Consider the following 23,712-nt stretch of genomic DNA (forward strand, 5'->3'; position numbering starts at 1 on the left):
TGTGGGCGGGGCCTGCTGTCCCGGAGTACTGGCGCTGCCGTCCTGATGAATGTGTGTGCTCTCGGTCTCCCTCGGGTGAGTGCTGGGCGGCTGTGGGCTCCCGGCTGCTGTAAGGCTATGTGCACACTTTGCAGATTCCACTGCGGATTTTTCCGCAGCGGAATTGCAAAATCCGCAGTGAAAACCCATTGCGGTTTTTACTGCGGATTTATCGCGGTTTACTGCGTTTTCTTCTGCGGATTTTCAACTGCAGTTTTCTATTGGAGCAGCTGAAAATCCGCAGAAAAGAAGTGACATGCTGCGGAATGTAATCCGCAGCGTTTCCGCGCGGATTTTTCTGCAGCATGTGCACAGCGTTTTTTGTTTCCCATAGGTTTACATTGAAATGTAAACTCATGGGAAACTGCTGCGGATCCGCAGCGGTCAAATCCGCTGCGGATCCGCAGCAAAATCCGCAAAGTGTGAATATAGCCTAACCCTGCATGTGTTGTGACTGTGGAACATAGTATGAGCACGCCGAAGACACTCGCTGCTCCACCGCTCAGTAAGGCTACGTTCACATTAGCGTTGCGCACAAAAAAATGCGTGCAAACACACGCAAAAACGCTGTGTTTTGCGACGCGTGCGTCGTTTTTTGACGAAAATCGGACGCCCGAAAAATGCAACTTGTTGCATTTTCTTGCGTCCGACGCACGTGTCGGAAAACGCAACAAAAAAAACGCACGCGTACCCCATGTTAAACATAGGGGCGCGTCGCCGCTGCGTCGCTGACGCAACAGCGACGCACATTAGCGGAACGCTAATGTAAACGTAGCCTTACCGGGCCATTAACACCAGGCTGAAGTTATTATTTATATAGCACCATTGATTCCATGGTGTTGTACATGAGAAGGGGTTACATACAAGTTACAGATATCGCTTACAGTAAACAAACTAACAATGACGGACTGATACAGAGGGGCGAGGACCCTGCCCTTGCGGGCTTATATTCTACAGGATTATGGGGGAGGAGACAGCAGGTTGGGGGGGTGCAGCAACTCCGGTGTTGGTGAGGCGGTAGCTCCGGTGTTGGTGAGGCGGTAGCTCCGGTGTTGGTGAGGCGGTAGCTCCAGTGTTGGTGAGGCGGTAGCTCCGGTGTTGGTGAGGCGGTAGCTCCGGTGTTGGTGAGGCGGTAGCTTTCCGGTGTTGGTGAGGCGGTAGCTTTCCGGTGTTGGTGAGGCGGTAGCTCCGGTGTTGGTGAGGCGGTAGCTCCGGTGTTGGTGAGGCGGTAGCTCCGGTGTTGGTGAGGCGGTAGCTCCGGTGTTGGTGAGGCGGTAGCTCCGGTGTTGGTGAGGCGGTAGCTCCGGTGTTGGTGAGGCGGTAGCTTTCCGGTGTTGGTGAGGCGGTAGCTTTCCGGTGTTGGTGAGGCGGTAGCTCCGGTGTTGGTGAGGCGGTAGCTCCGGTGTTGGTGAGGAGGCAGCGTGCCGATACAGTTACCTTCTGCGGCAGAGCAGGGAGAATCGATCTAACTGCCCTGCCACCTGCTATGGGGCCCCTAAGCAGGCGGGGGAGGGCCCGGTGCCAGCAGTGGGTCCCCCACCCCTCGCCGCACTGATGAGTGAAGGAGCTCTGCGCCCATCCATCATCCCACTGTCAGCGTCTGACTTCAGCGACGCTGACAGTGGGCGTGATGACGTCTCTACCCGGCGCCCTCTGTTAGAAGATGAGCGGGAGGTTGGAGCACCGCTGGAACAAGGAGGAAGAGAGGTGAGTATTTCTTGTTTTTTTTATGGGAGCTGCCTAAGGCTATGTGCACACGTTCAGGAATTCATGCAGAAAATTCCTGTGGAAATCCAGACATTTCTGCCAGATTTCCGCATGAAACCCGCATGCATTTTTTTTGCACGGTTTTGACGCGGTTTTACCCAGACATTTCCCAATGCATTAGACAGTGGGAAATCCGCAAAAAAAACGCAAAATTAATGAACAGGTTCATTATTTTTCCGCAATGCGTTTTTCATGCGGAAAAACGCACATCATGTGCACAGAAATTGCGGATTCCATTATAAATGATGGGATGCTTAATGTATGCAGATTATTTGCTGTTTTATAGCGTTTTTATAGCGCAAAAACACTAAAAAACCGCAAATAATCTGCAACGTGTTCACATAGCCTTAAACTTCAGGATCTGCCTATAGAGGGGGCTGCCTTATACTTCAGGATCTGCCTATAGAGGGGGCTGCCTTGTGCTATATGTAGGCCTATGGGGAATTTATTATTCTATATGGAGTCCTATGGGGAATGCATTATACTATATTTAGGCTGTGTGCACACGCTGCGGATTTTGCTGCGGATTTGACCGCTGCGGATCCGCAGCAGTTTTCCCAAAGTTTACAGTACCATGTAAACCTATGGGGAAAAAAAACCGCTGTGCACATGCTGCGGAAAAAGCCGCGGATTATTTTCCGCAGCATGTCAATTGTTTGTGCGGATTCCGCAGCGGTTTACAACCAGCACCATTAGGAAAGTGCTGGTGAAAAACTGCAGAAGAATCCGCAGAAGAAACCGCAAGATAATCCACAGTGAAAACCGCAGTGGTTTTGCACTGCGGATTTTCAAAATCCGCTGCGGAAAAATCCGCAGCGTGGGCACATACCCTAAGGATGATCTGGTGCATTATACTATATGGAGGCCATCATACAGTGTGGAGATTACAATGAATGGGGCCATCAAACAGTTTGAGGGCTACTAAGGGGTCAGTATCCTGTGTGGATGGTACTATACAGTGAGGGGGCATTATACTGTATAGGGGAGCTGTATAGGGGGGAGACTCAGGACATTATTAAATGTAAAGTGGGCACTTCTTATTATAGGGGATCTCAGGTTACTGTGACTATCAAAGGGGCACACGGGGCAATATTCTAGGGAGCAAAATGTGGGCACTGTTTTCTAGGGCACTTGCACCCGGCATTACTACATTATAGAGGGGTGATTTAGAAGGCACAGAGAACCATACAGCAGGTGCAGTAATAGGGACACATACGGCAGCAGCGGCTCAGTATTGGGATATCAGGGGCATCTCGGCTTCAGGAAAATGGCTGCCGCGATCTCCATCTGCGCACGCGCGGCATCCCGCGACCATTTTCCTTAAGCCCCGTGCAGCAGAGCACTCCATCTGCGCACGCGCAGCCCCAGGAAGATGGCTGCCCCCACCGATGACAAGGGTAATAGCGCAGATCGCGCGCTTTTTCTTCACCTGTGTGCAGTGGATTCGGCACTTGGACATGCACACACCACTATGCCACCAACGGAAAGCTGGGGAAGAAACAGCGATGTCACCACGCCCACCTGACCTGACCAGCCTGATTGACAGGCGAAAACGGCGACTTTGGTAATGTATTTCGCAGCATAGGTGGGGAATCAGGGTACACTACATACACTATTGTAACGCACAGCACAGGCCCTATTTAACAGTATTTATATCTCAATCTGAAAAAACGGGGTGACAGGTTCCCTTTAAAGAAGTTGTCCTGTCATACGTCTTCTCATACACCTCGCTTGACCCCAGTAAAATAACAAAGTGTATACTTCCCTCCTACGGTGTCTGCACTCCATCTTCCGGACCTCCCGTACTGGCATCACTGTTCCCGCTTCGAATTGAGGAGGAAGTCATGGATCAGCTGCAGCCCGGGCTTCCTCTTCATGTTTGATTTGTCCAAATGTTGAGACAGGGATGCCAGCGCTGATTGAGGTGGACAAGAAAATGGAAGGAACCATGAACCGTATATCCTTTTTTTGGGTTGGAAGGTGTACATGGGAATACACCAGAAAAAAAAAAGAAACTTTTGAACATTGAATGTCATCATTTTGAGATTGAACATTGAACTCTGCGTGCATCATCAGCAGCACATCCACTTACCCGTCCCTTACCGCAATCCTTCTGCATTTTAAAAGGAACAGTCACCAGAAATAAAGTTGTTAACCTGTAGATATGTGGTTAATCTGCAGGCTAACAGCATTATGATGCAGTCCAACGCCTGCTTGCAGCCAACTGCAGCGTGGAAAAAATGGTCTTTATTCTCCCTGCCAGCATTTGGTATTCAGTTGCTGCTCTGAGAATACAGAGAGACCGTTGTAACTGTGCCCCTGGGCCTGACTGACAGCCAGCCCCATGGTAGAGCCAGTGTCAGTCAGGGCGGTGACTGAACCAGCAGCGGCCCGCCCCTATGACTGATGACCAAATGCTGCTGGGGGGGTATAAAGATAATTTTCTCCCCTTTGCATTTGGCTGTGTGCAGGCATCGGACAGCATCATAACGTTTTAACCTGCAGATGAACCCCATATCTGCAGGTTAGCAGCGTTATTTCTGGTGACCTATTCCCTTTAAATTAGCTATATAATACATGCCGGCAAACTTTCATGTATTAATAGGGAAAAAGATAAAACCCTGAAATATGTACTCATCTATAAGCTATCGCTGTCCTGTAGAGAACTTGTTTTCACCAGACAACACTCTTAAAGGGAACCTGTTACCTGAATTTGGCGGGACAGGTTTGTGATCATATGGGTGGGGTTTTCGGGTGTTTGATTCACCCTTTCCTTACCCGCTGGCTGCATGCTGGCCGCAATATTGGGTTGAAGTTCATGCTGTGTCCTCCGTAGTACACGCCTGCGCAAGGCAATCTTGGGTGAATCAAATACCCGGAAACTCCGCCCATATGACCACAAACCTGTCCCGCCAAATTCAGGTGACAGGTTCCCTTTAAGTGGTTAAAGGGAACATGTCTCATATATTTAAAAAAAGCCTGGGAACTCTTCAGAATATTTTCCCACGCTCGAGTTCATATGAGTTCATCCAGCAGAGGGTGCATCACCGTGACTCGAGGTAACTACAGTACATTCCCCTGCATTCCATTCATTCACCAAGTTTTACATTCAGGAGCACAGCTGCATTAGCAGAGCTCCTGGGTGTAAAATTATTTAACCCCTTCAGATGGATTTACAGCGTGGGACAAGACTGACGACGGAAGGTATGGAATATTGTTTGTTTTTGTTTTTTTTAACTTTGTTTCAGGTGACAAGGGTCTTCAAGTGGATTAAGAGTATAATAAAATATTAAAACAACCTGTGTCTTTACTTCATTAAAATACTTTGTAATAATGTGTGTGTTTTATTAACCATTTCGTACTATTGGATTAATAATGGATAGGTGTCATAATTGACGCCTCTCCATTATTAATCTGGCTTAATGTCACCTTACAATAGCAAGGTAACATTAACCCTTCATTACCCCATATCCCACCGCTACAGGGGAGTGGGAAGAGCGAGGCTAAGTGCCAGAATAGGTGCATCTTACAGATGTGCTTTTTCTGGGGTGGCTGGGGGCAGATGTTTTTAGCCAGGGGGGCCAATAACCATGGTCCCTCTCTAGGCTATTAATATCTGCTCTCAGTCACTGGCTTTCCCACTCTGGCAGAGAAAATTGCACGGGAGCCCACGCCAATTTTTTCCGGGATTTAACCCTTTAATTTAATAACTAGAGACCCCAAATTTGACACAAAGAAACTTCTTACATTACTAAAGAGGAATATGTAATAAAAGAAGGGATATGAGATGGTTTACTGTATGCAAACCATGTCTCATATCCTGTCGGGTTTGTGAAGGAGATAGCAAAAGCCGGCAATTGAAATACCGGCTTTTCTGCTATCTAGCGCTGAATTATATATATATATATATATATATATATATATATATATATATATATATTATATATCTATACTCTGTGTACACATTTATTCTACCTATTCTATCAGTGTGATTTTACTGTACACCACGCTGAATTGCTGGCTTTTCTATAGGACACCGCTGCGTATTTCTCGCAAGTCACATGCATGGTCCGTGTGTAGTCCGTAATTTTCTCGCCCCCCCCCCCCCCATAGACTTTCATTGGTGTAATTTTTGCGCAATACACTGACAAACGCAGAATGCTGCGATTTTCTACGCCCGTAACATACCGTATATTACGGATGCGTAATATACGGCAGGTAGGAGCTGCCCCATAGAGAATCATTGGGCCGTGTGCAATGCGTATTTTCTGGACTTATTTTCTGCGCTCATACGTCCGTAAAACTCGCTAGTGTGACGCCGGCCTTACAATTTCCCGTCACCACTCACAAAGTGTTCTGCAGTGATGGGAGGTCCGGGCTGCAGCAGTGGTCGGCAGGTTGGCCTTGTACTACTAATGTCTGGTTACCGAGCTGTTCACTCTGGTAGAAGGCTCAGCCGTAACACTACTATGAGTGGTGAGAGTACACCTGCGAACGAGACCTTATTCCGGTGGCGAGAACAGCTTGGTATCTAGATATTGATAGCACAATACCAGGCTGCCGACATGTACTCCTCGCCACCACTCTGAGCCCTGTACCTAATCCCATGGTGTGTGATCCAGCCCGCCGAGCCCAGCGTCTGATCCCATTGTGTGTGATCCAGCCCACCGAGCCTACACACAGAGTTACAACACACAGACTCTCCATGCATGTGATGTGACTGTCACACAGCCATGACACATGCAGCTGCGGCACTGGACACCTATTTATCGGAGCGCTCCATGTATCTGGGTTCCCGCTGCAGCTTGTTTGGTAATCGCTATAGCATGCCGAATAAAGAGGGAGCCAAACATATTCGCTCATGTCTACTCAAAACGGTCAATCCACAGAGATCAACCTCAGTACAGCCTGGAATATAGGAAAGCCTATGACTCCATGCCACACACGGATCTGTGAATGCTTGGCGCTGTACAATGTCAACACAATTAACTTTCTATAGAAACTTAATGGGGCTATGAAGGACAACACTGCAAGTCAATTCATGACATCTAGCACGTGACCCTCAACTGCAGTGATGACCTGTTCCCATTGCTGTTCTGCATAGGCTTGAAACCCCTCAATGATATAATCAAAGTCTGGCTATGGTTACAAGTTCAAGAGTGGAAGTACCATCAGCCACCTCCTCTACTTGGATGACAAAGTTGCATGTGAAAAATGAACGAGATATCGATTCACTGATCGACCTGACAAGGATCTACAGCAAAGACATCGGGATGTCCTTTGGACTGGAGGCAAGGTAGTCAAGACTGATGGAGTGGAACTACCAGCAGGGCACATAACAAATGTACAAGTACCTCGCATCCCACAGGGATACGATAACCGTGATGAAGAGGCAAGGAAAGCAGCAATATCCAAATACCACCAAAGGGTAAGACAGATCCTGAAAAAAATAACTCAATAGGAAGCATAAGATCTGTGCCATCAAAACATATTTCCTGCCAGTCATTAGATACCTGGCTAGTATAGTGTGCTGGCCAAAAGAAAAGATGGAATCTGTAGATGTGAAGACCCAAAAGCTCCCTTAAAATACATGGAGATTTCCAACACAAGTCCAACACCCAAAGATTGTATACCAACAGAAAAGAGGGTGGTCGAGGCTTGATAAATATTCAAAAAAATAAATAATATATTTTTTTTAATTTTGCAATTTTCAAACTTTGAATTTTTATGACCTTAAATCAGAGAGATGTCACACAAAATAGTTAATTAGTAACATTTACCACATGTCTACTTTACATCAGCACAATTTTTTTTTTAAACCATTTTTTTTGGGGGTAGTAAGTTATAAGGGTTAAAATTTGACCAGCGATTTCTCATTTTTACAACAAAATTTAAAAAAAAAAATATTTTTTAGGGACCACCTCACATTTTTAAGTCACTTTTAGGGATCTATATGATAGAAAATACCCAAAGTGGCACCATTCTAAAAACTGCACTCCTCAAGGTGCTCAAAACTAGGGTTGAGCAAATCGGATCGTTCATTTTCAAAAGTCGCCGACTTTTGGCAAAGTCGGGTTTCATGAAACCAGACCCGATCCCTGTGTGGGGTCGGCCATGCAGTACGCGACTTTCGCGCCAAAGTCGCGTTTCGTATGGCGCGCTTGGTGCCATTTTTTTCAGCCAATAAAGGAGTGTGGGCAGAGTGATGACATAGGTCTTAGGGGCGTGGACGCCTATCGTCATCTTGTCGATTGTGCGCTGTAGCGATTTGCAATGTGTAACACCAGCTTTTCTGTTCAGGGACGGGAGAGGGAGAGGGAGAAAGAGAAAAAAAATAAATAAAAAAAAAAAAAATTCCCATTGACTTTGCATTGGGTTTCGTGTTTCGGTCGATCCCCGACTTTTCGCCATAATCGGCCGATTTCACTCGACTTTAGAGATAGTCGGGTTTCGCGAAACCCGACTCGACCCTAAAAAAGTAAAAGTCGCTCAACTCTACTCAAAACCATTGAAAAAGTTTATTAACCCTTCAGGTACTTCACAACAATTAATGGAATGTGAAAGGAAAAAATGAACATTTAATTTTTTTTCACTAAAATTTAACTTTAGACTAATTTTTTTTTTCCAGAAGGGTAACAGGAAAAAATGAACCCCAAAATTTGTAATGCAATTTATTTTTAACATGCCGATACCCCATATATGGGGGAAAAAACACTGTTTATGTGCACGGCAGAGAGGAGCGCGATTTGACTTTGTCAACTCAAAATTGTCTGGAACTGAAATCAGATGCCATCTCGCGTTTAGAGAGCCCCTGATGTGCCTAAATAGTGAAAACACCCACAAGTGATCCCATTTTGGAAACTAGACACCCCCCAAGGAGCTTACCTAGATGTTTGGTGAGCACTTTGAACTCCCAGGTGCTTCACAGAAGTTTGACATAGAGCCGTGAAAATAAAAAAAAACATTTTTTTTCCAGAAAAATTATCTTTTAGCCCCCAATTTTTTATTTTTACAAGGGTAACACGAGAAAACGGGCCCCAAAAGTTGTTGTGTAATTTGTCCTGAGTTTGACACCGATTGAAACCACTGTTTGAGCACAGGTCAGAAGGGAAGTAGTGGCATTTTGGAATGCAGACTTTGATGGAATAGTCTGCAGGCGTCATGTCGCGTTTGCAGAGCCCCTTATGTGCCTAAACAGTAGAAACCCCCCCCCCCACAAATGACCCCATTTTGGAAACTTATCTAGTTGTGCCTAAAGTGTGGTAATGCCCATCAAGTACCCCTTTTTGGAGCTAGTCCAATGTTTCCTGGTATGTGAGTTCTAAAAGGTAGTGGCATATGTGAGTAGTGTATTCTTCGTCAGGTTGAGTAAATCAGAAATTAGTTTAGTAGTGCATGGAGGTGTGGTACCGTCTGAAGCAATCTTTCATACACAGGCCAGGTTTATTGGGGCAGGTGTCACATTGATATAGTGTCCTTGCATATTCCCCTTCTGTAACACACTCTTCACCTCTTTTGCGACTTAACTTTTTTTCCACTTTGAAAGACCTCCCCTAGGAAATGTTGGCCTGGTACGATGCAAAGACCTTCAGTTCCGGAAGTACTGAGGCCCTGACTGCCAAATATTACTACCTCCTGGAACTGAAAGTAGGACATAGCTGTCTGGCCTGCACATCGTGACAGCAGGAAAGTGTTGAGCATCGCCATCTGTACGATGTGCACAGCCGGCTTCTTGTACAAAACCTTGGCCTTTCTCAAAGCACTGTACGGTTGGAGGAGTTGATCAGAGAGTTCAACGCCCCCCCATGTTTTTGTTGTACTCCAGTACACAGTTCGGTTTGCGGAGGTACCTTGTACAGTGCTGAGGGTGCTGCCATCACCATGTATCGTGGTCAAGAAAAAGAGATCACTCTGGTCCTTGTACTTGACCACCAGCTGATCTATGTAACCCAGCCCTGCTGCACATGGAGTCAGCTTCATGTGTACTTTAGTGACATGACAAAAATGTACATCATTGTTGTCAGGCAGTTAAAGTGGATCTGTCACCAGATTTCACTATGTAAACTGCATACATTGGTCTGGTGTATTTATTTTGAAAATCCATGTCAGAATAGCTGTATAATCCCATGAAAGTTCAGCTGAATCTCTGCCCATCTTGTCCATTGTCTTCTCAGTGTTTATCCTGCTGCTCAGCAGAAGTTGCAGCTGGGTGAGAGAAGACTAAATATACTTGAACTCATTGAATATTTAATTCCATGGCTGTAGCCCTAAAATGCTTAATATCTGGATTATACAGTCATTCTGAAAGTAAATCCACCAGACTCATCAGGGCTAAGAAATCTAATTAAAATTATATAGTTTGTGTAGTAAAATCTGTAGACTTAAACCACAGTCAATGGAACTGAGCCATGGCCTGTGTGTTTGCTTCATTTTTATTTCTAATTCCTAATGATTTCTTTTTATTTTCCAGGTTTTTTTTTTTTTAAGGGCACAGGCCTTCTCTATGTAAGAAATAAGCAAATCACCCTTCCTTATCCTCTGCTTCTCCAGTGTTTCTCTAAGCTACTGCCTCCAGCCATTGCCTACATAGCAGCCAAACATTGAGCTCCGCTTTGCTGAGGTAGAAGGCACACGGCTGATGAACCCTGTGAATGGCTGCAGTGGTCACATGCTGGATTTGTGACATCACTACTGCCGCCATGTAAACAGACCGGTGGCAGCAGAGAAGCGGTGTGGAAGTGGGCATGTAAGGGTGATTTGTCACTCAAGCACTGCTTGTAGTCACCTAGCTCTAAAATGGCTACCACGAACAGGAGTTGCCATGGCCTTCACCCTTTAACCCCTGTATAGGGATTTTACACAGGAGTCCCTAGGCAAGCTGCTGCTTGGTGGCACAGGAAGGATGTTCAGGTAGCCTGGTCAGATTCAGAAGATCGCGTCAGGAGCAGAATCACAAAACAAAGGGATAGTCAAATGTCAAGACAGGAGCACATCGCTATACATCAGGATAGCTGAACTATTCACTGACAGTGGGATCTGAGGTTTACATAGTAATCGCTCCACCAGTACTGACAGCTGATAGGGACCCAAAAGGACTAACTCTCGTAGCTTCTGGACTGGCCAGAGTCACAAGTCTCAGGAATAATACAGGATTGATACTCTTAAAGTCTTGTACTTTGGGGCGGCCTGAGGGGGGTCTTTATGTGGTGCTCTGCTTAGGTAATCAGTATGGCTTATGTCATGTCACTGATCTTTCAGTGACCTGCCCCCTATTTTACATATTGCATATAATATTGTGGGGTTACAAAAAGAATATCGTCATCAGCAGTAGCATTATCGCGTTCCGCTGGAGAAAAAAAAAATGGCTCCATCAAAATGGCGCCGGCGGTGCCGATAGATACTACTGCACAGGCACCACCATTTTGATGTAGGCAATTTTAGTTTTCCTCTAGCAAAATTGTGGCGGTGCCTGCGCAGTAGCATCTAACGCATTCTGATAGATGCTACTGTGCCAGCGCCATTTTGATGGAGACAATTGGTTTTTGTTTTTTTTTTACACCATGATACTATAGGAATAAAGCATAAATGCATATAAGGCATGTATCATGCTACTGTAAATGCACAGCTGGCACCATTTTGATGAAGTTTTATTTTGTAACCCCACAACATTGTGTGAAGTATGTAAAATAGGGGGCAGCTGACGGAGGAATCGGTGACCTATTATAAGCCATACTAATGACTACCTAAGCAGACCACCACATGAACACCCCACAGGCCTCCCCGGAGCACGAGAATCTCATTAACTGAAAATAAAGGTTAAACAGCCACAATAAGATGGATTTCATCAACCAAGGTATCAGTTTAATCAGTATAACGGCGCCGACCTGACACTGTATGTAGGTTACTGTGCACAATCCTGCTGACTGGTTCCCTTTAAGCATCACCCACAGCAAAGATGTGGTGTAACCAAAGCAGAAACCGACACAGATATTACAATTTACTTATTGTTCAATAGAGAGCCAGAAGTCTACAAATAATACAAATGAAAATTCCCTAGAAATGTTTTATTATTTTGTCACCTCTCTGACCAGAATTATTCCAGAAGATGGAAAATGACAGGAAGAACAGAACTGAAAGGATCTTAAATCTTACCCTGGAGATCATCTGCCTATTGACTGGAAAGGTGAGGGATTTTGAGAATTATTTTCCATGCCATTACTTTTATGCCTGTTAATAAATTAGAGACATGAGTGGTGATGTGAGGGCTCCTGGGAATTACATTAGTTCTCATCAACATATATAATCGCCAGTTGGGACTTCCGGCTGCTGTCCCCGAATCCCATAAGGCACCGCAGCAGTGTCATCACACGTAAGTGTCATACACGTGTGCAAGTGACACTTGCGCAAGGCCACGAACAGCGCCTGTGCAAGTGACATTCACGTCACCGCAATTCCTGCGCATGCGTCGTAACAGCCACAACTGCGTGCTCTACCCTCGCATGCGCGATAACGACACTGCTGTTACTGCGCCTGCGTGGGGAATAGCGGTGACATCTTTTACTTGTGCAGCCGCAGTAACAGCCTTACGGCCACGAACTGCAAGTGACAGATGTACGTCACCGCTATTCCCAGTAACAGCCATAACTGCACGGTTTACCCGCTCATGCTTACTTACGATTTTTGATTTACCTCACGCAGCACAAACTTCTCCACAGTCCCATACTGTGTATCAATTTTGTCTACTATCGGAGACACAAAAATACTGTCTACTAATGGTATGTACATATTTCATACCACTGAGGCACTGCTTCTGGATTTGCCATTTTAATTGTACTCAACAAAAAAATAACTAAAAATATTTGGCCTCATCACCATTACAGCAAAAAGAAAGCCAGTACCATGGCAATATATACTTTCTTTTTATTACCTCAGCCAGCAGCAAATTCAACACAGTCCCATACTGTATAACAATTGTGTCTACTATCTGAGACACACAAGCACTCTCTACTACTGGTATGTACATACTTCATACCACTGAGGCACTGCTTCTGGATTTGCCATTTTGACTGTACTCAAAAAATGTAATAAAACATTTTGGCCTTATCACCATTACAGCAAAAAGAAAGCCAGTACCACGGCAATATATACGTTCTTTTTATTACCTCAGGCAGCAGTAAATTCCGACAGCCCCACATACATGCCTGTTTTTTACAAATCTACATAACTTAATTTCACCGCACTCCCAATGCGATAGCATTGGGCCTATTTCTAGTTAGATATAAGGAGCAGAATGGAGTATTTTATATGAGCATTAGGTCTGTAATGCACCCAGATAATGAAAAAATATTCATTGGTTGGATCATAAATTAGTGAAAATCTATTTCATTCATTGGAATAGGGTTATTTCTGCAGCAGGCACGTTTGTTTGCTCGAATCAAATGAAAAGGCCTAAAGGAGTTGTTGTGCAAGGACCATGCTACCTGGACTGGCTACTGGACTCCTGGCCTGAACTTGACAGCCTCATTGGTGGATACAGTGCCTTGAAAAAGTATTCATACCCTATGAACTTTCCCACATTTATTTTTCACAGTACACCCACAAACGTAAATGTTTTTTGGAGCATTTTATGTGATATGCCAACACAAAAGTAGCAAGAATTTGTGAAGTGTAAAAAGAAATTATATATATATATATATATTTTTTTTTTTCTCCTTCGCCTCATTGGGGGACACAGGACTGTGGGTGTATGCTTCTGCCACCAGGAGGCTGACACTAAGTAAACTTGGAAAAAAAAAAAAAGTTAGCTCCTCCGTCGTATACACCCTGACACTGGCTACCGGAGAATCCAGTTTTTGCTTAGCGTCTCAAGGAGGCACACCTCTGAGTCCTGTTCCTTTTGACTCTGTTTTCAACATCTATGGATTGAGGGGGCGACGGATCCTTTTGAGGGTCCGATCTCCCCAAACCATCAACGGGCAAGCACGTGTGATCCCATTTCCACGTATCCTTTCCCGCTACGTGGGATTCTTCACCAGACTTGGCCCTGACCACCCTAAGGTATTTAGACCCTGAGCTGTGCAGGTGCCCTTAGATGTCCGTGTTTCCTACACCCCTGCTCTGCTGCGGTGATAGATGGGGTGGTGGACGGTCCCTCTCCTTATCCTGGCAGATAATGGAGATAGGGTTTCTGCACCGTCTTTTGCTTCCCCCCTCGCTGGATGCACTCTGGGGAGGCTGCTGACAGGGCGCGCTATTCATATGCATTTTACCTGGCGTTGCTGGCATCTTGGGTCGGTAGCAGGGGCTCTGCAGTGTTGTGGTACTTCCTCCAGGGTCCGTAGCCTGCGCCGCGGCTGTGGTTGGGCTGTCGGCGCTGTGGCATTGCGGTGCCGCCGGCGCCATTTTCCATTTTCGGCGGGTGGCGCTGTGGGGCGGCCAGCGCTATGGTGCGGCCGGCGGCGCTACGGTGTGGCCGGCGCTATGGTGCGGCCGGCGCCGCGGTCTTTTCCAGGTGCGGCCCGGTCTCCAGCAGGTGTGGGGACAACTTCCGGGTAGCTCATGGCCCGGACTTCCGCCCAGCAGACCGCGCTGTTAGGCTCCTCCCCTTCCGGCACGTCCACTTTCGGATCCGCCTTTCCTCTCTCGGAAAAAATTGAGGCCCCGGCTTCAGGCCTACTACAGGCCGCAGCGCAGCATGGCGGTCCCGCTCCTGAAGTCGGCTGAGGATAAAGGCAGCATCATTTTGCTCCGCAGCGTGCGTCCGGATCCGTCACTACAATTGGGACACAGGACTGGGGTAAGTGCTTCTCCCTCCAGCTGGCAGAAGCATTATTTTTGTCCCAGTCTCTGGCCCTGGGTTTAGCTTTACGGATCACTATGTCTAGAAGAGTTAAGTCTCACACGGTTCTATTTACCGGTTGTGTAGCTTGTCGTGCCCCATTCCCGCACGCCCAGAGTAATCGCCGCTGCGAGGCCTGTGACTCTGAACGCGCCCAGGAGCCCCCCCGCAAGCTCCCCAGCAATCCCTCCGGCTCCTGCCCCTCAAGCAGATGCTGGGGCAGTTCCGCCGGAATGGGTCACGTCCTTGTCGCAATCCATGGCGTCCCTTACTGAAGCAATCAAATACCTTCAGACCCCAGCGGTCAGGGCCAGCATTTCATCTGTCTCAGAAAGGGCCTCGGGGTCTCGGGAGCCTTCGGCCTGCAGGGGCCACGCTCGCACTAGACAGACGCGTGGAAAGCGGATCCACACAGCGTAGCCCAGGCCTTCAGGTGCTTCTGCATCCTGGAGCTCTGTATCACGTTCTCCTTCCCCTGCAGAGAGCGGGGAAGTTGAGACAGACTATGAGTCAGAAGGGTCCCTTAATTTTGAGAGTCCTGGATTTCAGGAGTCAGTAGATAGCCTCATTGAGGCTGTCAATCAGTCCCTGGGGATAGAGGACGAGCTCGCCTCATCCTCAGATCATAAGGTCTCATTTAAGCGGGCCAAACGGACCCATAGGGTGTTTGCCTCTCACCCTGAATTGGAGGACCTGATTCGGCGTAACCGGGAGCACCCGGACGAGCGTTTTTCAGGGCAGAGGGCTCTGAAAGCTAGGTATCCCTTTGCTACTGAACTTTGTAATAAATGGGCGGAAAATCCTGCTGTGGATCCTCTGGTGTCCCGTTTAGCCTCTAACACATTGCTATCTCTCCCTAATGGCTCGGCAATTAAGGATCCTACGGATCGTCTTATAGAGAGCTTAGCTCGCTCCGTTTTCGAGGCTTCAAGTTCGGCACTTTTCCCTTCTTTCGCGGCAACTTGGGTTGCCAAGGCTATGATGTCTTAGTCAGAGTCTTTAACAAAGGCTCTTCAAGAAAGTGATTTGTCAGCAGAATTGGCGGAAATGTCATCTCAGATAGCACTGGCTGGTAGTTATCTGATTAATGCATCCTTAGATGCTGCAGATTGTGCCTTTGCAGCTGCGGCTATTGCTATTAGAAGGGCTCTCTGGTTAAGAACTTGGCGTGCTGACTCTACCTCTAAAAAAATCGCTTACAACTCTACCGTATCAGGGAGGTCGCTTGTTCGGAGAAAAACTGGATCAGCTGATTTCGGATTCCACAGGAGGGAAGAGTAAGTTTCTTCCTCAGCAGAGGATTGGACAGCCTTTTCGCCGCCAATTTCAAGCCCGTTTCAGACCCTTTCGCAATGCTAGATGGGCCCCAGCATCAGCTTCTGCTGCGCAGGGTCGACCCAATCAGGACCGAGACGTTCGGATCCCTTATACGGCCAACCAGGGGGGAAGAATGCGTTCCCAGTCAACTATATCCAGAGGATCTAGGACGCAAAGGTTTTCGGCCAAGTGACTGGAGGCCTCCTCGGAGTACCTCCAACAGAGTAGGCGGACGTCTACTTTTGTTTCACCAGATCTGGCTTCAAGTGATCCACGACCGGTGGGTGGGAGAGCTCGTATCTTCAGGTTACAAGATAGAGCTGGTCCGTCTGCCTCCTCCCCGGTTCTTCCCATCCCGTCTTCCCAGGTCCGAGTCCCTCCGACAAGACCTGTACAATTTCATAGAGTCCCTTCGTCTCAGCGGAGTCATTTCTCCTGTTCCAAGGGAGGAAAGGTTTCAGGGCTTTTATTCCAATCTTTTTGTAGTTCCCAAAAAGGACAGAACGGTAAGGCCTATCCTAGATCTAAAACTTTTGAACAGGTTTGTCCGCGTTCGTCACTTTCGGATGGAATCGCTCCGGTCAGTCATCGCCTCACTGGAAAAGGGAGCGTTCTTGGCCTCAATAGACATTCAGGATGCCGTCATCTACATATTCCCATTTTTCCTCCTCATCAAAGATTTCTCCGGTTTGCCTTAAACAATCTGCACTTCCAGGTCACGGCTTTACCCTTCGGGCTGGCCTCCGCTCCCAGGGTGTTCACAAAAGTCATGGCAACTATGGTGTCCATTCTGCACTCCCGGGGTATAGTTGTCTTGCCATACCTAGACGATCTGCTGATCAAAGGGTCGACTTTTCAATCTTGCAGGGAAAATGTCGGCTTCACTCTAGACACCCTTTCTCGTCTAGGCTGGCTAATAAATTTAGGGAAGTCATCCCTTCAACCATCTCGGAGGATCTCATTTCTAGGCATGATCTTCGATACCTCTCAAGCCCTATCAATCCTCCCCCAGGACAAGGTCCTAGCCCTTCGGCAGGAAGTGAGGAATCTTCAGCAACCGTACTCTCATACGATCCGGTCCTGCATGAGGGTGTTAGGAAAGATGGTTGCAACTATAGAGGCAGTTCCATTTGCGCAGCTTCATCTTCGTCCTTTCCAACAAGCAATCCTAGCAGTGTGGAACAGAAATCCACTCTCCCTCAACCGCAGATTTCGGTTGTCTCTCCAGGTCAGGCAGGCCCTCTCTTGGTGGCTAAACAGCTCATCCCTACTCAGGGGGAAGCCCTTTCCCCTAACCAATTGGCTAGTGGTCACAACAGATGCTAGTCTCCTGGGTTGCGGAGTAGTATTCTTTCACCACACAGCTCAGGGGCACTGGTCTCCTCAGGAATCAGCCCTCCCCATCAATCTCTTAGAGATTCGAGCAGTTCGGCTAGCCTTGCAACATTTCCACCATCTTCTGGTGGGTCGCCCTGTCCGAATTCAATCGGACAACGCCACAGCTGTGGCCTACATAAATCACCAGGGGGGCACCCGCAGCAAGGCAGCCATGCAGGAAGTAAAACAGATACTGTTCTGGGCAGAGAGAAATCACTCTGTGATTTCGGCAGTCCACATTCCGGGCGAAGAAAACTGGGCGGCAGATTTCCTAAGCCGTCAGGGTCTAGCTTCCGGGGAATGGTCTCTCCATCCCGAGGTATTTCTGCAGATATGCCATCGTTGGGGGACTCCGGACGTGGATCTAATGGCGTCCAAGGGCAATGCCAAGGTACTGAGATTCACAGGCAATCGCGATAGATGCACTAGTACTGTCTTGGAACCAATTTCCCTTATCTGTTCCCACCTCTGGCACTGCTCCCGAGGGTAATCAAGAAAATCAAGTCAGAGAGAGTACCTGCTATTCTGATCACCCTGGATTGGCCACGACGGACCTGGTATGCAGACCTGGTACAGCTTCTCGCCGGGGTTCCATGGCGGCTCCCCGATCGGCCAGATCTTCTATTTCAAGGGCCGATCTACCACCAGAACTCAGGGGTCCTACGTTTGACGGCCTGGCCGTTGAATCTTGGGTTTTAACTCAGGCAGGGTTCTCCCAAGAGGTAGCAAATACCATGATCCGTGCACGTAAGACTGTTTCGGCCAGAAGCTACCATCACACTTGGAAAGTTTTCCTTTCTTGGTGTTGAGAGCGCGGGCTGCCTTCTCTGCGTTTTTCCGTCCCAAACATTCTAGCCTTTCTTCAAGCAGGCCTGGATTCCGGGCTTGCTCCAAGTACTCTTAAAAGGCAGATCTCGGCCTTTTCAGTCCTTTTTCAGTGCAGGATTGCTACAAGCCGTCAGGTCAAGACTTTTTTCCAGGGAGTCGCTCATAAGGTCCCTCCATATAAGACTCCTTTGGAAGCTTGGGACCTTAATTTGGTCTTAAGGGCCTTGCAGGAGGCTCCCTTTGAGCCTCTTCAAGATATTTCCTTAACGCTCCTTTCTTGGAAGGTCATATTTTTAGTGGCCATAACTTTCATAAGGCGGGTATCAGAGCTGGCAGCTCTCTCCTGTCGTACCCCCTTTTTACGTTTTCATCAGGACAAGGTAGTGCTCAGACCAGCACCCTCTTTTTTGCCGAAGGTTGTTTCCTCGTTCCACATAAATGATATAGTTCTTCCCTCTTTTTGTCCGGCGCCTACGCACCGTGTAGAAAAAGCTCTCCATACGTTGGATCTGGTAAGAGCACTGAGAAGATACATTGCCCGAATGGCTCCGTTTCGCCAGACAGATGCTCTGTTTGTCCTTCCAGAAGGTCACAGGAAGGGTTGTGTGACCTCAAAATCCACCCTGGCCAGGTGGATACGGGCTACCATTCAGGAGGCCTATCGCACCAAGGGCATGATGGTTCCGGCTGGAATCAAGGCTCATTCCACTAGAGCAGTGGGGGCTTCCTGGGCCGTTCGGCACCAGGCGTCAGCAGAACAGGTTTGCAAGGCTGCGACCTGGTTTAGTTTGCATACTTTTGTCAAACATTATAATGTCCACTCCCAGATCTCTGCAGATGCAAGTCTGGGTAGAAGGATTCTTCAAGCGGCGGTGGCGCACTTATAGAAAATTATTATCTGGATAATTATTACTGGTGAGTTAATTTCCCTCCCAGAGACTGCTTTAGGACATCCCACAGTCCTGTGTCCCCCAATGAGGCGAAGGAGAAATAGGGATTTTTGTGTTAATCACCGTAAAATCCTTTTCTCCGAGACGCTCATTGGGGGACACAGCTCCCTCCCTGGTAGCCTGATGGCTGCTTTGGCTATATCTGATTTTGTTAGTCAGTAGGATCTTTTCTAGACATAAGTTTTCTGTATTTATGCTGTTATATTTCTTGTTTTTTGTTATCCTACTGCTTTTGCACCAAACTGGATTCTCCGGTAGCCAGTGTCAGGGTGTATACGACGGAGGAGGAGCTAACTTTTTTTTTCAAGTTTACTTAGTGTCAGCCTCCTGGCGGCAGAAGCATACACCCACAGTCCTGTGTCCCCCAATGAGCGTCTCGGAGAAAAGGATTTTACGGTGAGTAACACAAAAATCCCTATATTTTTGTATGTAGCCCCTTGTCTGATATTGCTAAATAAAATCCTGTGTTACCAATTGCCTACTGAAATCGCATAGTTAGTAAATTACCGTATATCAACCTGTGTGTGATTTAGTGGAAATTTTTATTGTATTTTCATACATATAGGAATTAATTGAGACCTTGGTATTTGATAAGCCTGGCACTAGCCGTGCCTCTTATATTCCCAAAGAACAGACCAAATCACAAAGTGCAACGCACGTGTTTCCGCTTCTTTGTCCTCCAATGCAGAAGATCCTGGAACTCACCAGTAGGATCATTGAGCTGCTGACTGGAGAGGTGAGAGCTGCTGGGGCATTATACCGCAACATAAGGGATAATGTATGTGGATAATAACTGTATCATTATGTGTCAGATTCCTGTAAGGTGTCAGGATGTCGCCATCTATTTCTCCATGGAGGAGTGGGAGTATTTAGAAGCACACAAGGATCTGTACAGTGACATTGGGATGGAGAATTGCCAGCCCCTCACATTGGCAGGTAATGAATATTTCAAATATTTTAGCTCTCATTTATTATATCTGACTTAAGCAAAGCTATATCATGTAGGGACTACTTTCATTTTTCCACATTTTTTTGCATTCAAGTGACTCGGGTGAATACAGTCAAGCACACATCCATTCAATCTCCATAGACATGCGTTGGTAGAAAATCCAAAGACGACGAGAACCAAAAAAAAGGCATAAATACACAAGAGTCATAAACTTTATTAACTAGTTGACTTAATGGCAAAGATGATAATGTAAGATATAATAAAGGAGAATGCAGGACACAGAAATACCTCCACCCTCACCAAAACCAGGTTATCAAATAACGCGAAAGACCATCTTGGGACATGCACATACATGTGAGTCTGTGTCTGCCAATTCATGTATATCAAGGAGAATAAGAAGGCTAGTGTGTGTGTATATGTATATATATATCACTTTTGAATGTTGGTTGTGCTTTCACACTCGTAGCATGAGACAGACTCTACAACCCACACAAGTGGCTCAGGTAGGGCAGCTCATCCAGGATGGCACATCAATGCAAGCTGTGACAAGGTTTTCTGTGTCTGTCAGCGTAGTGTCCAGAGGCTGGAGGCGCTACCAGGAGGCAGGCCAGTACACCAGGAGACGTGGAGGGGGGCCATAGGAGGGCAACAACCCAGCAGCAGGACAGCTACCTCAGCCTTTGTGCAAGGAGTAATAGGAGGAGCACTGCCAGAGCTCTGCAAAATGACCTCCAGCAGGCCACTAATGTGCATTTGTCTGCACAAACTGTAAAAAACCGACTCCATGAGGATGGTCCGAGAGCCCAACGTTCACACATGGGAGTTGTGCTCACAGCCCAACACCATGCAAGACACTTGGCATTTGCCACTGGTGCCCTGTGCTCTTCACAGATGAAAGCAGGTTTACACTGAGCACATGTGACAGACGTGACCGAGTCTGGAGACACCGTGGAGAGCGATCTGCTGCCTGCATCATCCTTCAGCATGACCGGTTTGGCAATGGGTCAGTAATGGTGTGGGGTGGCATTTTTTTGGAGGGCCACCGTGCCCTCCTTGTGCTCGCCAGAGGTAGCCTGATTGCCATTAGGTACCGAGATGAGATCCTCAGACCCCTTATGAGACCTTATGCTGGTGCGGTTGGCCCTGGGTTCCTCCTAATGCAGGACAATGCCAGACCTCATATGGATGGAGTGTGTCAGCAGTTCCTGCAAGATTAATGCCTTGAAGCTATGGACAGGCCCGCCCGTTCCCCAGACCTGAATCCGATTGAACACATCTGGGACATCATGTCTTGCACCATCCACCAACGTCACGTTGCACCACAGACTGTCCAGGAGTTGCTTTAGTCCAGGTCCGGGAGGAGATCCCTCAGGAGACCATTCCCCGCCTCATCAGGAGCATGCCCAGGCGTTGTAGGGAGGTCATACAGGCACATGGAGGCTACACACTCTACTGAGCATCATTTCCTTGTCTTGAGGCATTTCCATTGAAGTTGGATCAGCCTGTAACTTCATTTTCCACTTTGATTTTGAGCATCATTCCAACTCCAGACCTCCATGGGATCATTTTTAGGTTTTATTGTTCTAAACACGTTCCACTATGTAGTGAATAAAGATTTACAACTGGATTATTTCATTCAGTGATGTCTAGAATGTGGGATTTTATTGTTCCCTTTATTTTTTTGGACCAGTGTATATATACAGCCACAATGCAGACAGCTGGAGATATAATAATACATTGTAAATTATTATAACTTGGAATTAGCGATGAGGGGGTCGGACAATAATCAAATTTGCCTGTTCACTTGGATTTTTACAGGAAATTAAATTTGCAGAGAAGTTTTTTTTCTGTGAGTTTATACGTCTGTTATTCTCTGGGAACTGAAACGATCCCAGAGCATAATAAGGGACGTTAATGTAAAAATTTGAAAAAATACTTATGCCTTCGTTGCATCACATCTCTGTCCCTGTGCTCTCTATAGGTTGGGTCTTCTGGGCGTGACCAAACTGAGTTAACTAACCATGCAAAGTTTCCACTGGGGCCTGTTGTCAAATCCCTGTGTTCACAGGTCCCAGAGTTTGCGCAGTGAACTCCGGAGCTTGCTCATGGGCAGAAGCCCACATAGTGAACATTGGACCAGAAAGGCAACACAGTGCAGGACCAGACAGTGCACAGGGCGCAGCAGGGTGTTAGAGGGAGGTGGGCATAAAGGTGATAAATTTGACCATCTCTAATTTGAAATAGTCACAGTAACAAATTTCTTCCTAATTTTTTTTTCCTTTTCTGTATAAAGATGCAAACTGTAAATGGACCTTCTCTATTAAGGAAGAACCGGTGTCATGTAATGGAGAAAATGTAAAAGACCCTGATATGACGCAGAATCTCAGAAGCTTTGATTTGCCTGCTGATCATATATCTCATGGCACAACACAAAGGAAGGGAGAATCTGTTTCATGTAAGAAAGATATTACCGAATCAGATACTGATATCTTTCTAAATACTACAGCACCCTATGTACCTCAGATTGCATTAAAATCAATCTCCTATGTAGAAGAGAGACTGGTCAGTGCTGACAAGCATGCAAGTATCTCTCAAAGGGATTATATACCTACATACAGTAGGGAAGCCATGGCTCCCTATAAAGAAGTAGATCTCATTGGATCAAACTCTTTTCCTCTTTTCAAACACTTTCAAAATACAGCTGCTAACATGAACCGACATAAAAAGAATTGTGAAATCCATTCACCTAAACAAAAAACTTTTATGTGCTCCGAATGTGGCAAGAGTTTCAAATGTAATTCTAAGCTTTCCCTCCACTTAAGAATACATACAGGGGAAAAGCCATATTCTTGCTCTGTTTGTGGAAAAACGTTTGCTAATGGCTCAAATCTGCACAGACACCAAAGAATTCACACAGGAGAGAAACCATATTCTTGCTCAGAGTGTGGGAAGAGTTTCACCAACACGTCAACACTTGTGAAACATAAAAGAATTCACACAGGAGAGAAACCATTTTGTTGCACAGAATGTGGAAAATATTTTCTGTGTCGGTCAAACCTAATTGCTCACCATAGATGTCACACTGGAGAGAAGCCATATTCTTGTTTCAAGTGTGGGAAAAGGTTTATCAGTAGCTCTCATCTTGTCATACATAAAAGAACTCATACAGGGGAGAAGCCGTATTCATGTTCAACTTGTGGGAAATGTTTCACTAATACTTCTGACCTTGCAAAACATCGAAGACTTCACAGGGAAGATAAACCATTTTCGTGTGTGGAATGTGAGAAAAGTTTTAAAAGTACCTCTGCCTTGGCTAAACACAAAATTGTTCATACAAAGTAAAAGCAATATAATTTTACACAAATCGAAAATGTTTTCAAAGAAGGTCTTGACTATTAAAACATCAGGCAACTCACAAAAAAAAGAGCTGGTGTTTGTAGAGTTAGAGGTTGTCATGTGTTTGGTATAAAATTATTACTGATACAACTAATATTACTAGCTTTTTAAAGTGTGCTGAAATTGTAAGTAGCATAGGATATGCAAAAGAAAAAGCTAAATAATAACAAAGTATAGGGGTTGAACACATTGCAATCCTGTAACATAGAAAACTTTAAATGATAGCTGCTGCTGTAAAAGGATTGTATATG

At 46.4% G+C, this 23,712-nt stretch overlaps 1 protein-coding gene across 1 annotated transcript; it reads left to right on the forward strand.

The window, feature by feature from the left end:
* The first annotated feature begins 9 nt into the window (after window positions 1–9).
* Window positions 10–23,468, forward strand: LOC138665435 (zinc finger protein 514-like). The gene is made up of 5 exons (XM_069752916.1): window positions 10–75; window positions 11,898–11,989; window positions 19,682–19,852; window positions 19,929–20,052; window positions 22,359–23,468. The coding sequence occupies exons 2-5, from the start codon at window positions 11,912–11,914 to the stop codon at window positions 23,405–23,407; spliced, it is 1,422 nt and encodes a 473-aa protein (XP_069609017.1). The 5' UTR covers window positions 10–75; window positions 11,898–11,911; the 3' UTR covers window positions 23,408–23,468.
* Window positions 23,469–23,712: the final 244 nt, after the last annotated feature.

This window comes from Ranitomeya imitator, chromosome 2 (genome assembly GCF_032444005.1).
Source record: "Ranitomeya imitator isolate aRanImi1 chromosome 2, aRanImi1.pri, whole genome shotgun sequence".
Classification (NCBI taxonomy): Eukaryota; Metazoa; Chordata; class Amphibia; order Anura; family Dendrobatidae; genus Ranitomeya; species Ranitomeya imitator.